The sequence below is a fragment of the Pelophylax lessonae genome, assembly GCF_965119305.1.
Source record: "Pelophylax lessonae genome assembly, chromosome: 8".
In the NCBI taxonomy this organism is placed as follows: Eukaryota; Metazoa; Chordata; class Amphibia; order Anura; family Ranidae; genus Pelophylax; species Pelophylax lessonae.
In genome coordinates this window covers 203,418,755-203,434,117 of record NC_138775.1, presented here as the reverse complement: position 1 = coordinate 203,434,117, position 15,363 = coordinate 203,418,755, and the positions used below count along the sequence as shown (strand labels likewise).

The 15,363-nt window shown below is 44.3% G+C and overlaps 1 protein-coding gene across 2 annotated transcripts in view; it reads right to left on the bottom strand.

The window, feature by feature from the left end:
- Nucleotides 1-15,363, bottom strand: part of LOC309562281 (uncharacterized protein) — a 634,986-nt gene that overhangs the window by 582,933 nt on the left and 36,690 nt on the right. For both annotated transcript variants that reach the window (XM_082266404.1, XM_082266405.1), the window contains exon 2: nucleotides 12,898-13,016. In XM_082266404.1, the coding sequence (XP_082122530.1) occupies nucleotides 12,898-13,016 (119 nt within the window). The remainder of the gene's footprint in view (nucleotides 1-12,897; nucleotides 13,017-15,363) is intronic.

Below are 15,363 nucleotides of genomic sequence, written 5' to 3'. Positions count from 1 at the left end.
TTTCTTTTACTGACACAGCAGTTAAAGCTTCATGCAAGTATAGCGACCCTTCCTAATGTAGTTGTATCTCTTAGAATGTGTTAGATGGACCATACACTGCTTGAATTACAACCAATTCATGTGGATTTATCTGAAATGTGAGTGCCAAGTGGTCCTAATGTCACCCTCTGCATGACAAAAGTCAGTTTTTTTCAATCCCCTTTTGCCAATCACATGCAAGCACTGTTCTGGTATTCGGCAGGCACTGGAGCAGTGGCTACTAAGTACATCTGTCAGTGGCTGATATCCCTCTAACCACACTGCTTAGAGAAACAGATAGAGGAATCTATGAGGCTGTATGAAAGAACACCCTGCAATGCACTGACAGCTGCACAGTGCATTCTGCGCACAGATTGGGCAAAACTTTACCCAATCAGGGTGTAGTGTAAGCTGGTAGTAAAGGGGGCCAGGAAGCCAGCTGCAGTGTCTTTAACAACTGATGAGATATCAGCCGTCAATGGGCTTCCCGCTGACAGGGAAAAAAAAAAAAAAAAGCGTGCGGGGGGGGGGGGGGGGTGGTTGGGTGGTTCATTGGGGCTTTCCCCAAAATCCATACCAAACCCTTATCCCGGCATGCAGCCTGGCAGGTCAGGAAAGTGGAAGGGGAAGGGGGAGAGGAGGAGAGGGGGAAGAGCCCCCCGCCTCCTTAACCGCACCAGATGAGGAAAAAAAAGGAAACACAACAATGCCGGGACAGCTGCTTGCTGAATGCCTCCTCGGCTCTTTGACAGTTCTTATATAGGCAAGGGTGAGGTCACCTGGCAACGTCACCTGGTAGTTCCACCCGCCTTGTAATGTCACGGACCAGTGCATGCTGGGCTGTGAAGGGGCGAGGCCGCCAGGTGACGTTGCCAGGTGGCCCCACCCTTACCTATATAAGAACTGTCAAATTGCAGACGAGGCATTCGGCGGGAAGCTGTCCCAGAAAGGAGGGCATTTAAAAAAATATATATTTTTCAGGTCTGGTGGGCATTTGCGCGCTATTCTTTTTTAATATACATGTCTTTTGGTTCATAGCTGCAGCAGCTTTGGAAATACATGGGTATGCTCCCCCAAATTTTTTGCCTGTTTATTATGTATTCGGTCTGACCAGACTATCGAGGTTGAGCAGCCCTCCCCACCCCCCACACACACCTGTACTCAATCAGTGTCCACCATCGAGTGGATATGGGAGGAGTCCCCTGTAGTGCATTTGCACATCTTCCCCAGCAAGGAGTGTTATCTCCAAGGGTTAGAAGGGCTGGATTCATCTCTTTTTCATGGATAGTGTAGGACCCACTGATAATGGGGTACTTTGACGCAGTAGTGGGCTTGAGCACGATATGGCCATATGGTGGGACCAAACCCCCATTTTTATTTATGGACTCTCTTCAGATTTGGTAGTAATTTCTTTTGCATTTGCGCGCTATTCTTTTTTAATATACATGTCTTTTGGTTCATAGCTGCAGCAGCTTTGGAAATACATGGGTATGCTCCCCCAAATTTTTTGCCTGTTTATTATGTATTCGGTCTGACCAGACTATCGAGGTTGAGCAGCCCTCCCCACCCCCCACACACACCTGTACTCAATCAGTGTCCACCATCGAGTGGATATGGGAGGAGTCCCCTGTAGTGCATTTGCACATCTTCCCCAGCAAGGAGTGTTATCTCCAAGGGTTAGAAGGGCTGGATTCATCTCTTTTTCATGGATAGTGTAGGACCCACTGATAATGGGGTACTTTGACGCAGTAGTGGGCTTGAGCACGATATGGCCATATGGTGGGACCAAACCCCCATTTTTATTTATGGACTCTCTTCAGATTTGGTAGTAATTTCTTTTGCATTTGCGCGCTATTCTTTTTTAATATACTGGTGGGCAGTTTGATTGGCGATGGATTTACATTGAGGGACACTAATTTAATAAAAGTATTTGTAAAAACTTGCCCCTTTTTTTTTTTTTTTTTTTTTACACTTTTTGGTGAATGGGTTGGGTGCTATGTACCTCATACCCATTCACATAGGGGGGCCGGAATCTGGGGGGTCCCTTTGTTAAAGGGGGCTTCAAGATTCTGAAAAGCCCCCTGCCCGCAGACCCCCACAACAACCAGCCATGGTTGTGGGGGATGAGGCCCTTGTCCCCATCAACATGGGGACAAAGTGCTTTGGGGTGGGGGGGGGCAGAACCCCAAAGCACCCACCCCTCCCATGTTGAGGACATGTGGCCTGGTATGGTTCAGGAGGGGGGTGGTGCATGCATTTTTAATTTTAGTGTGGTGTTCCCCTTAAAATCCATACCAGACCTGTAACCACACACCGTTTTTTCCTTTATTTTTTCAAATAGCTGGGTGCCGGCAATTGTAACCATGAGTCATTTAAATGTGATTGGACTCTTTTTCTTTGGAAATGTCATTTTTGCTGCAGCATGTTATATATACTGTAGGTATGGGCTGGGTGTTCGAGTTGAATGCAAGTTCGACTGGAACATCAGTTGTTTGTGTGTTCCCTGAAAATGGGGCGCTCAGCGAGAAGTTTGCGTCTGTGGGAAATCTTGGTCAGCTTGACATTGCACTGCTCCCAAACCATTAGTGACAGGGACACCAAACTTGGGGAGCACTGAGAGGGGACCCAGGCAGTGGCGTCACTATGGGGGTGCAGTGGGTGCGGTTCACACCGGGTAACACCCGCCAGAGGGGTGACACCACAGCTGCTGAGCCAATCAAAGCGCTCCTTCCAGGCAAGCTCTGTCTGAACCGTGCCGCTATGGCCACGCCCAGGAATACTGCTCTTCTGCTTTAATGTATGGAGGGAGGAGGAAGGAGGGAGGGACGGAGGAACAGTGCAACAGTGGAGGAACGGTGCTTTGGTTTGAGGCAGAGACACTGACAGACGCTGCTGAGACTTGGCGAATGCAGTCATGAGGTAGCGTATCCCTATACAGTCCGTATATGGGGGTGGAAACTTCTACAGATTACTAATATATTATCTCTACAATACAACTGGTAGGATAAGAGTGGAAGTCCATTGAGTTTAGTATAGGAGATGCAGGCTAATAACCCTTCCCCTGCTGTCACATTATCACTGGAAGGGATCTTTCATGTTCTTTTTAACTTCAAAAACATTGAACAGCATTTTACGTTTTAGGAGAGTGCTGCTGTAATATGCCATGTACTATGTCTCCAGTCTCTCACAGTCTTTTGTTTACTACAGAAGCATGCTCCCAGTCTCCAACACCCCCTGCATCATGTCTGCAGTTTCTGAAAGTCTCTTGCATCATGTCCGCAGCCTCTAACCATCTCTTGTATCCTGTCCGCAGTCTCTTGCACCATGTCCGCAGTCTCTTGCACCATGTCCGCAGTCTCTTGCACCATGTCCGCAGTCTCTGACCATCTCTTGTATCATGTCTGCAGTCTCTCACCATCTCCTGTATTTCCACAGTCTCTGACCATCTCCTTTATCATGTCTGTAGTCTCTGACCATCTCTTGTATGTGGGAGGAATTTTGCCCTTTCCTTGCCCCTACACTGAGTTACACACCCCCGTCTCTGCACTCCAGTCTCAACATGGGGACAAGGTGCTGTGGGGGGGGGGGGGGGCTCTGCACCGCCCCCATGTTGAAGTCATGTGGCCTGGTAGGGTCCAAGAGGTCGCTCGCCCCCCCCCCTTTCCTGACCTTCCCAGCTGCATGCTCAGATAGGATTTTAGGGGGGGCTTAAATTTTGGCATGGGGTTCCCCTTAAAATCCATACCAGGGCCGGAAATACATTACATCCACGAGCAAGTTTAAAAGGACATTTTTTCCTTCAGAAATGTCAGTATTGCTGCAGCAGGCTCCATACATCGTACAGATGCGCCACTTTACAGGCAAATTAAGGGGACCCCCCAGGCATGATATTGAAAGGAATTTTATTTTTATTGTTGATCTGTAAGCATCCTTAAAATCATTTCTCCTTTAAAAGCGATCATTTTAAAAAATAGTTTTTGCACTGATACATGTCCCCCCAGGTCAGTACCAAGTCAGTAGACTTTAAAAGGGTTCGCTAGAACTTTCCTTGTTCGAGATGTTCTGGTGCGAACTGAATAGGGGGGTGTTTGGCCCATCTCTAGTGTGTACGTATGTATGCAGACTAAGGGGACCCCCCAGGCATATTTAAAGGAATTTTTCATTTTTATTGTTGCACTTTAACCCCTTCCCTACCAGCGCATTGTAAAATGACACCGGCAGGAACATTCCCTCCCTCTGGGTGGATGTAAGCACGGCGATCGAGGATGAGGCGTGTCCCTCGGGACACAGCCCATCCCAAATCAGGGTAAAGAGCCAATAAAAAGGTCTCTTTACCACGTGACCGGCTGTGTTCAACAACCCCAGTAACTGCCCATTATCGGATTCTCCTCCTCACACACACTGATCCTGTATGAGGAGGGGATTGCAGTAACAGGCAGCTACCGATTACAGTGCACAATAAAAAATACACAGATTGCCCCCAGTAAAAAAAAGACTACTGGTCTCCAGCCCATCAGAGTACCTATCTACAGCCCATCAGAGTACCCGAGTACCTGCATGCAGCCCATCAAAGCACCCGAGTACCTGCCTGCAGCCCATCAGAGCACCCGAGTACCTGCCTGCAGCCCATCAGAGTACCAGAGTACCTGCCTGCAGCCCATCAGAGTACCCGAGTACCTGTCTGCAGCCCATCAGAGTACCTGAGCACCTGTCTCCAGCCCAGAATACCCGAGTACCTGTCTCCAGCCCAGAAAACCCGAGTACCTGTCTCCAGCCCATCCGAGTACCCGAATACTTGTCTCCAGCCAATCAGAGTACCCAAGTACCTATCTGCAGGCCATCAGAGTACCTGAGTACCTATCTGCAGCCCATGCCTCATAGGATATTGGGGTGTTTGCTTTCCAAAATGAGGTAATTTTGTGGGCATTTCTGTCCTGGTGCTCCAGGAGCGTCATTTTTGCCATGTCCATGCTATAGGTTAGAAAAATCTTATAAATTGACAACTTTGTATAAAAAAAAAAAAAAAAAAAAAAAAAATACATTTTCATTTTCTTTCAACAACATTTTCCTCAAACATGTGGAAAAAAAAATGACATGTTCAAAAGACTCATAATGCCTCACAGAATATACGTTGGGGTGTTTTCATTCCAAAATGGGGTCATTTTGTGTGCAATCCCATTGTCCTGGTACTCCAGGGCCTTCAAAAATGTGATAGGCCGTCAGGAAATTATATGTGCAATTTATGCTCCTAGAACGCCTGACAGTGCTCCCTGCATATTGGATCTCTGTATGTGGCCAGGCTGTGTAAAAGTCTCACACATGTGGTATCACCATACTCAGGAGGAGGAGTACCTCAGGAGTAAAATGTATTATAAAAAAAAAAAAAAAAAAACAAAAAAAAAAAACACACACCACCTCATCATTTCTTCATTTTCCCAAGAATTGTGGGGAAAAAAAATTACAACTTCAAAAAAACTCACCATTCCTCTGACCAAGTACCTTGGACTGTCTGCATTCCAAAAAAGGGTCATTTGGGGGTATTTGTACTGTCCTGACATTTCCAGGCCTCAAAAAATTAAATAGGCCGTCAGTACATCAGGTGTGATCAATATTCAATGGTTGGCACTATAGCTTGTAGACTCTAAGGCCCCTTTCACAAGGGCTTTCCGATCAGGTCCGCTTGTTAGTTTTTTCAGGCGGACCTGATCGGATGCTCCATGCACCTCTATAGCGCAGTGGATGTCAGCAGTGACATGTCTGCTAACACCCGCTGCTATCCGATCCGGTCTGTAAAATCCAGATGGATGAAAACCCTATTTTCCATCCGTCTGGAGGATCGGATCGAATGAAAACAGACAGGCGGTCTGTTTTCATCCAATCTCCCATAGAGGAGAGCGGGGATCTGACAGGTCTTTCTCTGCAAAGTAAGCGGAGACAGAGCTGTCATCCGCCTGCTCAGCGGATCAATCCCCGCCTGGCGGAAAGCCCGTGTGAAAGGACCCTTACTTTCCCACAGACTAAGTAGTATCCTCTAATTTGGGTTATTTTTACCAAAGATATGTAGCAATATAAATGTTGGCCCACAATTTTGAACAAAATTACTTTTTTGCAAAGTTTTACAACTTTGCAGTTTTGTTTGAGAGTTTGAAGGTGCCCTGTATTGAAGTGTTTAACCACTTAAGGACCAAGCCAATTTCTGACACAGGTTGTTTAAAAGCTAGAAACCCCCAAACACACATGCATATACACACACACACACACACACTTATTTTTTTTTTAGCAGAGACTCTGGAGAACAAAATGGCAGGCGTTGCCATTTTTTTGTCACACGATATTTGTACAGCAATTTTCAAAACACAATTTTTGGGGAAAAAATACACTGAATTTTTTTGCATAATAAAGATGTCATGCTGAGTAAGTAGATACCCAACATGTTACGGTTTAAAATTGCACACACTCCTGAAATGGCAACAAACTATGGTACCTAAAGATCTCCATAGGCGACACTTTAAAAAATGTTAACGGTAACCAGTTTAGAGTTACAGGAGGAGGTCTCTTGCTAGAATTGTTGCTCTGATCACTTTTTATGCTGTCACAAGGAGTTTTTTTATTTTTTTTTTAAATCTGTGCCTTGGCAGCCGAGTAAACCAGAAGTGACGTTGCTTCTGGGTTACTTCATCGGAGACCCGATCGAAGCCTAATCCATCTTTGTTTGGGACTCTGACCACCCAGCTAACATGTGGCTGGTTGCTTGGGTCTTCGGGTGGGACGTGAGACCTAGGCAGAGCGGCGGAAGGGGGAGGGACCTCCCCTCCCGCTCCCTGTGATAAACAGCCGAGCGGCTGCTGAGCCACATCAGTTATCACTAGAAAGCCGACCGCGGGCTCTAAAAAACGTACTGGGATGATGCCTCTAGCTGCAGGCATCACCCCGGTACAACCACTTCTTCAAGCCGACGTACAGATAAGTTAGTTTGCGGTAAGTGGTTAGGCATAATTAAAATCACTGCTCCTGAAAAAACAAATTGTTTTTTAAAAAAATAAAAAAAGGTTTGCATTAATACATGACCCCCAGGGCAGAACCTGGACCCCCCCCCCCATACCCCTTTTATAGCCAATTACTTGCATATAAGCCTTCAAAATGGGCATTTTTTTTCCTGTTTGGCTCCTGTAGACTTCAATGGGGTACGCCGTTCGGGTTAGAACAATTTTCCTGTTTAGGAGTTTTGCTGCAAACCAAACAGGGAGGTGTTTGACCCATGTCTATTAGTAAATGCATAGGTAAAATTTCAAGGGGAGGTGTAACCTTAAGGAAAGGTTACACAGCAAATATAAAAAAAAAAAAAAAAAAAACAACATAGGGCACAGTTCAATTCAGGGAGGCATTCTTTGGGGATAAAGGTAAAGGATATAATTCATTGGGGACATCGATTTACATTGAACCTTGTCAGGTACTACAAAATGTGTAAACACCAAAAAATTGCATTATTTTCAAATTAAAGCATACCTACATAGCCTAAAGCCTGTACCAGGGGCCTTGTGTCCAAATTGGCACCAGGAAGTGCCCTCTCCCAGTGCCATTTAAAATTCCAATGTCAGGGCCTATACTGTCGACTGGGATTCTGGCATTAGTCTGTTAAATTAAAGAAAAGGGCTCAGTGTCGATCTGGAAAGAAATTAAAGCAGAACTAAACTCTGAACCGTAGATCATGTTCTACCCATCAATTGCAGGTAGGCGACGGGTAGACCGCAATCCTTCCTTGCCAACCCCAGAACTTGCAAAGGAGGAGGTGCAGCATGGGTGGCATTCCCTCAGTCCCTAGGAGTAGTAATGAATAATGACTTATGGTACCAGATCCTCTACTGCTGCTTCTCCCTCCCACTGGCATTCATCAGCTGCAGGATGAAAGGGGGGTCTGTACCAGTAATTGCCGCCCCTCCTGTCCCCATTTTCTTTCGTCTGCTGGGCTTCCCATGTGCTCCATGTGTCCCTCTTCTCCCCCCAGGGCACTCTTGGCTGAGAAGGGGCTGGTAAATTTGTCATTTACTGGCCCCTTTATTTTCTGAATAAACACATTGAGTGATCAGTACAACTCACTGTGTTCATTCATAACTGAAGCATAGTAAATGGTTTACGATGCTTCATTTTGTGAATGAACAGTAAGCTGAACAGTACAGAGCACTTCTCATTCATTCATTCCCTGTCCAGTGCATTTGAGGCTGCAGAGAAAGACAGGGGGAATCTACATCCTCATTCCCTTTGTCTCAAAAGCAAGACATCGGGATCTATTTGGACCCCTTATATTTCACCAGAGTACCCCGAAAGGGGTCCTAAAAATTGTAAAATATCCTAAAACCTTACACCGTCCACCTGCTATTTAACATCTAAACTAGCCTCATGTATGTAGTGCAGACCAGTGCTGCCAATAAGGGGGTAGAAACAGGAGGGGTCTTCTCAGGTAGACTGCATGGTGCCACCTCTTCGTTCTGGGTGAGACTTTTCAAGTCCTGACACAAACACCCTGTCATCACTTAAAGAATTTCAGTTAAAAGCACAGAAACTTTTTTTATTCACTTGCAATGTGCCTTTAAAGTTGCTAACAAATTAGTTTTTTTTCCTGAAGTCAATTATACAGCACAGCCTCCTCCCTCCCTGCACATTATTATATTCTCCTCTTCATGGAGTGTCTATTCGCGGTCTGTGCTAGCAGCTCCTCCCTTCACCACAACCTTTTATTGTATCTGCTGGGGGAGGAATGCAGGCGAATACTATTGAGTTCAAGATGATGTTGCCTAGCAGCAGTCTAAGGCTCCTTTCACACTATCCGTCCTTCGGACGGATGACGTTTTTCTCAGCGGGGTATCGAGCCGCCGATCCCCCGCTGAGCAGGAGGATGACAGCTGTGTTTCCGTGCTGTGGATCTCTATGGGGGAAATCGGATGGGAACGGACCGTCGTTCCTATCCGATCCGCTGGACGGATGGAAAATAGGGTTTCCATCCATCCAGATTTGACGGATTGGATCGAGTCGGATGTCAGCGGACATGTCTCCGCTGCCATCCGTTGCCCCATAGGAATGCATGGGGGGGACCGTTCAGATCTGCCAAAAAAAACAAACGAACAGGCGGATCTGAATGGTCCGCCTGTGTGAAAGGGGCCTTAGGGTTTTTGGATATCTACTGAAGAGAAGCTTTTACAGGTAGGTCTGCAAAAAAGATGTTAATGCATTTTATGGGAAGATTTTTGAAAAGAATGAATGGTTTCTTTAAAGTCTTGTAAGCGCCAATGCTGGCTATCCTAAGTGGTCCCGTTTGTTCGGGTAAATACACAATTGAAAAGCATTTTTTGTTAGATTTGTTCAACGAATGAAAAAAAAAAAAAAAAAAAAAGAAAAACCCCACACACAACAAAAAAATATAGTATCTATACTGCCAGAAACTCAGTGCCATCCTTTTTACGCAGGAGTAACATCTCAAAAGATATTACCCTGGTCTGTTCAAATCTGAATTACAGAACCTACCCCCCAAGAGGAGAGAGGATTTGCAGACTTAGCACTTCATGTTATAATATGATATGATATATTAATAATGGAGCTATGGACGAGGCAGAATCCCTATGGGTAGAACTAAAAAGGGAAGGCACTATAGGGAAGGTAATACTGGGCGTATGCAATAGGCTCCCCAACCACAGGGAGGAGGGGGAGGCAGACCTCCTTTTACAGATAGGATTGTCAGCAAGGATGGGAAATGTCATTATAATGGGGGACTTTAATTATCCAGATATAGACTGGGCAGAAGGAACCACGCATTCAGCCAAGGCTCGGCAGTTCCTAAATGTTTTGCAGGACAATTTTATGGCTCAGATGGTGAACACACCGACAAGAAACAATGCGGTACTTGACCTACTGATTACCAACAATACAGACCTGCTCACGGATATAGAAATACGGGGCAACTTAGGAAACAGTGACCATAGGTCAATTAGTTTCAGTATTAAATTATAGTAATAGGAAACACAAGTGTAATAAAAAAGGACACTGAATTTCAAAAGAGCCAATTTCTGAAATGGGATAGAACTCTGGGAACAAAGAACATGGAGGAAAAATGGGAGTGCTTCAAGAGCATACTAAACAAAGGGATTGGCCAGTGCATTCCAAAGGGAAATACATTTAAAAGAGCAAAATTAAACCCTGGGTGGCTAAACTCCCAACATAAAAATGCATATTAATACTAAATAAAAGGCCTTCAAAAAATACAAGGCCGAGGGGTCATTGGCAGCATTCAAGCATTACAAAGAGTGTAATAAGAAATGTAAAGGCGAAATCAAGGCAGCTGAAATAGAACACGAGAGACATAGCCGAAGAGAGTAAAAAGAACCCCAAGAAATTATTTAAGTATATAAACAGTAAGAAAGTGAGGCCAGAACACATTGGCCCCACAAAAGACGACAAAGGAAATCTGGCCACAGAGGACAGAGAGAAGACGAAAGTGTTAAATAATTTCTTCTTTTCAGTCTTCACAAAAGAATCAGGGGGCTACACTAACCCAGCTTGTAATGCTAAACTAAATAATATACCTCAGGAAGTAACGCCATGGCTAACATAAGCTAGACTTAGAACTAAACTAGAGAAACTTAACAAATAAATCACCAGGACCGGATGGCTTGCACCCGAGGGTTCTTAAAGAGCTCAGCCAGGTGATTGCTAGACCATTATTCTTGATCTTTAAGGATAGTCTACAGACGGGTATGGTGCCAGCTGATTGGAAAAAAGCCAACGTGGTACCAATATTTAAAAAGGGGACGAGCTATATCCCAGGGTAACTATAGGCCGGTCAGCCCAACATCAGTAGTCTGCAAGATTTTGGAGTGGATGTTAAGGGACCACATACAAGACTTTAGTAATGAAAACAGCATTAGTAGTAATCAGCATGAAAAATCGTTCTTGCCAAACCAAACTATTAACCTTCTATGATGATGAAGTGAGCTACCACCTAGATAAAGGAAGGCCTGTGGATGTGGTGTATCTGGACTTTGCAAAAGCCTTTGACACCGTTCCCCACAAACGCTTACTGTACAAACTAAGGAATGTAGGTATGGACCATAGGGTGAGTACCTGGATAGAGAACTGGCTCCAGGGGAGAGTCCAGAGGGTTGTGATTAATGGGGAGTACTCGGATTGGGCGGATGTGGAAAGTGGGGTCCCCCAAGGTTCTGTCCTGGGACCAATCCAGTTTAATTTATTCATAAATGATCTAGAGGTGGGGATATCTAGTACAATCTCAGTATTTGCAGACGATACTAAACTAAGCATGCCAATATCTTCCATGCAGAATGTGGAAACCTTACAAGCGGACCTGAACAAAATAATAAGGTGGGCAACTACATGGCAGATGAGGTTTAATGTTGAAAAATGTAAAGTAATGCACTTGGGCATCAGAAACACGAAAGCAAGCTACTCACTAGGGGGGAAACCTCTGGGTAAATCTAAGATGGAAAAGGACCTTGGAGTACTAGTGGACAACAGGCTTGGCAATGGCATGCAATGCCAAGACGCTGCAAGCAAAGCCAGCAGAATACTGGCATGTATAAAAAAGGGGATTCACTCCAGAAATAAAAGAGATTATTCTCCCACTCTACAAGACTCTGGTCCAGCCACATCTGGAGTATGCTGTCCAGTTCTGGGCACCAGTCCTCAGGAAGGATGTGCTGGAACTGGAGAGAGTCCAGAGAAGGGCAACAAAAATAATTAGGGGAATGGAGGGCAATGAGGAAAGACTACAAGCACTGAACCTATTCTCTCTGGAGAAGAGATGCTTGAGGGGGGATATGATATCAATGTACAAATACTGTACTGGCAACCCTAGCATAAGGAACAAACATAAGGAAAAACGGTTTAACCTTAAAATACGTAAGGGGTTCTTCACTGTCAGAGCAGTAAGGATGTGAAATTCGCTTCCACAAGCAGTCGTATCAGCAGGGAGCATCGATATTTTTAAAAACTATTAGATGGGCACCTTAAAGACCACAACATACACAGGGGTATTCATCATAGGTTGAACTGGATGGGCTGATGTCTTTTTTCAACCCCACAAACTATGTAACTATGTTCTAAAGCAGTGTTTCTCAATAAGGGTGCCATGACCAGGGGGGGGGGGGGGGCGGGGCACAGTTTGCTGTTAGGAGTTGTCATGGTACAGGTAGCTTGGCCTCCAGCACCTAACAGCCATTAATGTTCTAGGGCCATATTGCCAGGCAACATACATTTCTATTGTGTTGGCGGCCAGCCGCACTATGGCATTGCACGGCACTGGTCCAAGGCAGGTGGTATGCAGGCCTTTAGGAGAGGACGGAAGTCAACTTCCTGCAGACCTGCTCCACCTCCCATCCTCTGCCACTCTGTTGTGATAAGGGGGGGCAGGAATTAATGTGGTGAAAGGACTCCAGGATGGGGCAACTTTATCATTGGGATGGCTCTCCACTAAAGTGAGGTCTCAAATAAGAGGAGGAGACTAACATGATGGGGTGGGGACTTGAAATGGAGACATGATGTGTGGACTACGATTCTTCAAGGCAATTGTGTGCATTGTCCCAGGCTCAGGTTTCCAATTGATAAACCTTTACGTTTTAGACTGGGATGCCTTGAGATTTGGCATACCTTTAAAAGGATGCCACAACTGAGAAAAAAAACTGTTCTAGTGAAACTGTAAAATATCCTGGGAAAAAAAACAAAAAAAAAAAAAAAAAAAAAAAACACACCGATACCCACACACAACCACCAATGCAGCCACCAATACAAACCAGCACATCTCTAAGGACTGAAACTGCATTTTATTACATTTGTATTTTTGTGTTTAGATACAACGTATTGGAGATTCCTTACTTTCTGTATCCATGTCAGCAAACACTGGTGATGTCCTACTAAATCTCTGCAATCACAGTAGTTGTGCAATTCCTCTTGGCCTTTCTTCTCTGCTTCACGACAGATAAAACATTCTTTTTCTGGTTAAAAAGAAAAAAAAAAAAAAGGAGAAAATAATCTCAGCTGTGTCTGATTACAGATTACCCATTTGGTCCTTGTTAAAAGTAATTAAAAAGTTATTTTCTCAAATTGAGAAATGCCACAAACTGGAATGAAAAACATACAGAGTCAAGTTCCTGATCTACTTGTATTAAATAGCCACAGCTGAGCAAGCCAGTGTACACAAATGTGTTTAAAAAGGGTAGGTGAAAACAATCTGGTAGAAAAATATGGTTTTAATCTAATAAAAACTAAATTCTCTGACTATTTCCCCATACAGTAAGTAAGCTGTTCAGACTTGCTAATCCTTTATAAAAATTCTACAGGATTGCTGAAAAGTCACTAAAAAGCACAAACTTTTAGAAATGCTTGAAAACAAAGTTTAATGTTTTTACCCAATTCTATGCCTTAATTAACAACACTATAGTTACCCATTATTAACCACTTAAGGACCAAGCTGATTTCTGACACATGTTTACAAGTTGAAATCACTGATTTTTTGCTAGAAAATTACTTAGAACCCTCAAACATATATATTTTTTTAGCACAGACTCTGGAGAATAAAATGGCGGTCATTGCAATATTTTTTTTCCACGCAGTATTTGAGAGCCACTCGATCGTAAACCACCTCACATGCTGTTTGATTTTAATTTTGCTACCACCTGACCACATGTTGTTGCATAAGGCTTGATACCTACTTTCACCCTCATGTAACCCCTGATGATGCCCCCACGTTTTTTTCTTTTTCTTGTGGTTCTCCCCCCTACCTGCTTTCTTCTGAGAATGTTACCCGGCATCCCTGTTCTTTGTGATTTCTTCCCTGCCTGTCTGGCTATTATATTTTCTTGTATTGAAAATAAAGATTACATAAAAAAAAAAAAACAAAACCTGTACAGGACATCCGTTTAGAATGAACAACGAATTTTATATTTCTAGAATTGTCGCTCTCACTCTAACAGCCATTCCCTGTGAGCTCGCGCACCACGTAAGTCGTGCCCGCAAGTGCAAACTGTGTTCAAATCACACATGAGGTATCGCCATGATCAGAACGGACAGGCGGTCTGTTCTCATCCGATTCCCCCATAGAGGACAGCGGGGATCTGAGAGCTCCGTCTCTGCACACAGAGCCGAGACAGAGCTGCCATCCGCCTGCCCAGGGATTGGCGGATCGATCCCCCACTGAGCAAAATGGACTCCGTCGGGCGCACTGCCCGTGTTAAAGAGACCTTAGGCCCTAAGTGAGTTTAATTACAATCTTAATCAGCCACAGAACCTGTGTAATTAATTTGAGTCCTGGTTTAAAGGTATGAGGTGGCAACCCTAGTTCCAGTGTGTTCCAGTAAAAAAAAGTAGAACATGCTGCATTTTTCCTGCACTGGACTGTGCTAAAACGCTTTAAAACCCATCAAAAATGCATTGGAATGCCCCTAAACGCACCAAAAATGCACTGGAACACACATGTCCTTATTTAGGGCCAGTTCACGCCACATGCAATCCAGTGTGTTTTTTTCGGAATCAAAAACGCATGGAAAGTAGGTTTAAATTGCATAGTTCTCACCAGTGCTTCCAGTTCCAGTGCATTCCAATTTAAGAAAACTAGAACATGCTGAATTTTTCCTGCCCTGGAACGCTGTAAAACACATCAAAAATGCACAGGAAAGGGACCCAAACGCACTGGAACACACATGTCCTTATTTACGATTAAGAAAAAGGAGGGGGAAAAAAAATGCAATTGACTGCATCAAAAACATGCATGCAGAAAAGGATCTGGAATGCATCTGGACTGCCTTTCTATGGTGTGAACTAATAGGCTGTCTGTACCTGATCCCTGCTGCTACCTGATCATTAATTTAGGTGTACCTTTATGAAACTGAATTTTTTTTCTCAGTTCACTTCTCGGCAGTTCTCCGAGTAAAATGATCTCCTCTGGCACCCCGTTTATGAAGCGGAGAACTTCACTTTTCACAGGGAGATCAGAGGAGAAGTGTTTCCTCTGAGAATGGCCGAGATCTGTGTACAAGTGAATGGGCCGCCTGTAATCTTGTGAGACAAAGCGAGATTATAGAACAAGAAAATCACTGGTGCCCGTTTATTAACCACTTTACCCCCGGAGGATTTGGCTGCTCCAATGACCAGGCCCTATTTTACGATTTGGCACTGCGTTATTTTAATGGACAATTGCGTGGTCGTGCGACGCTGTACCCAAATGAAATTTACATCCTTTTTTCTCCCCACAAACAGGAGCTTTCTTTTGGTGGTATTTGATCACCTGTGCGATTTTTATTTTTTGCGCTATAAACAAAAAAAAAAAAAAAAAAAAAACGACAA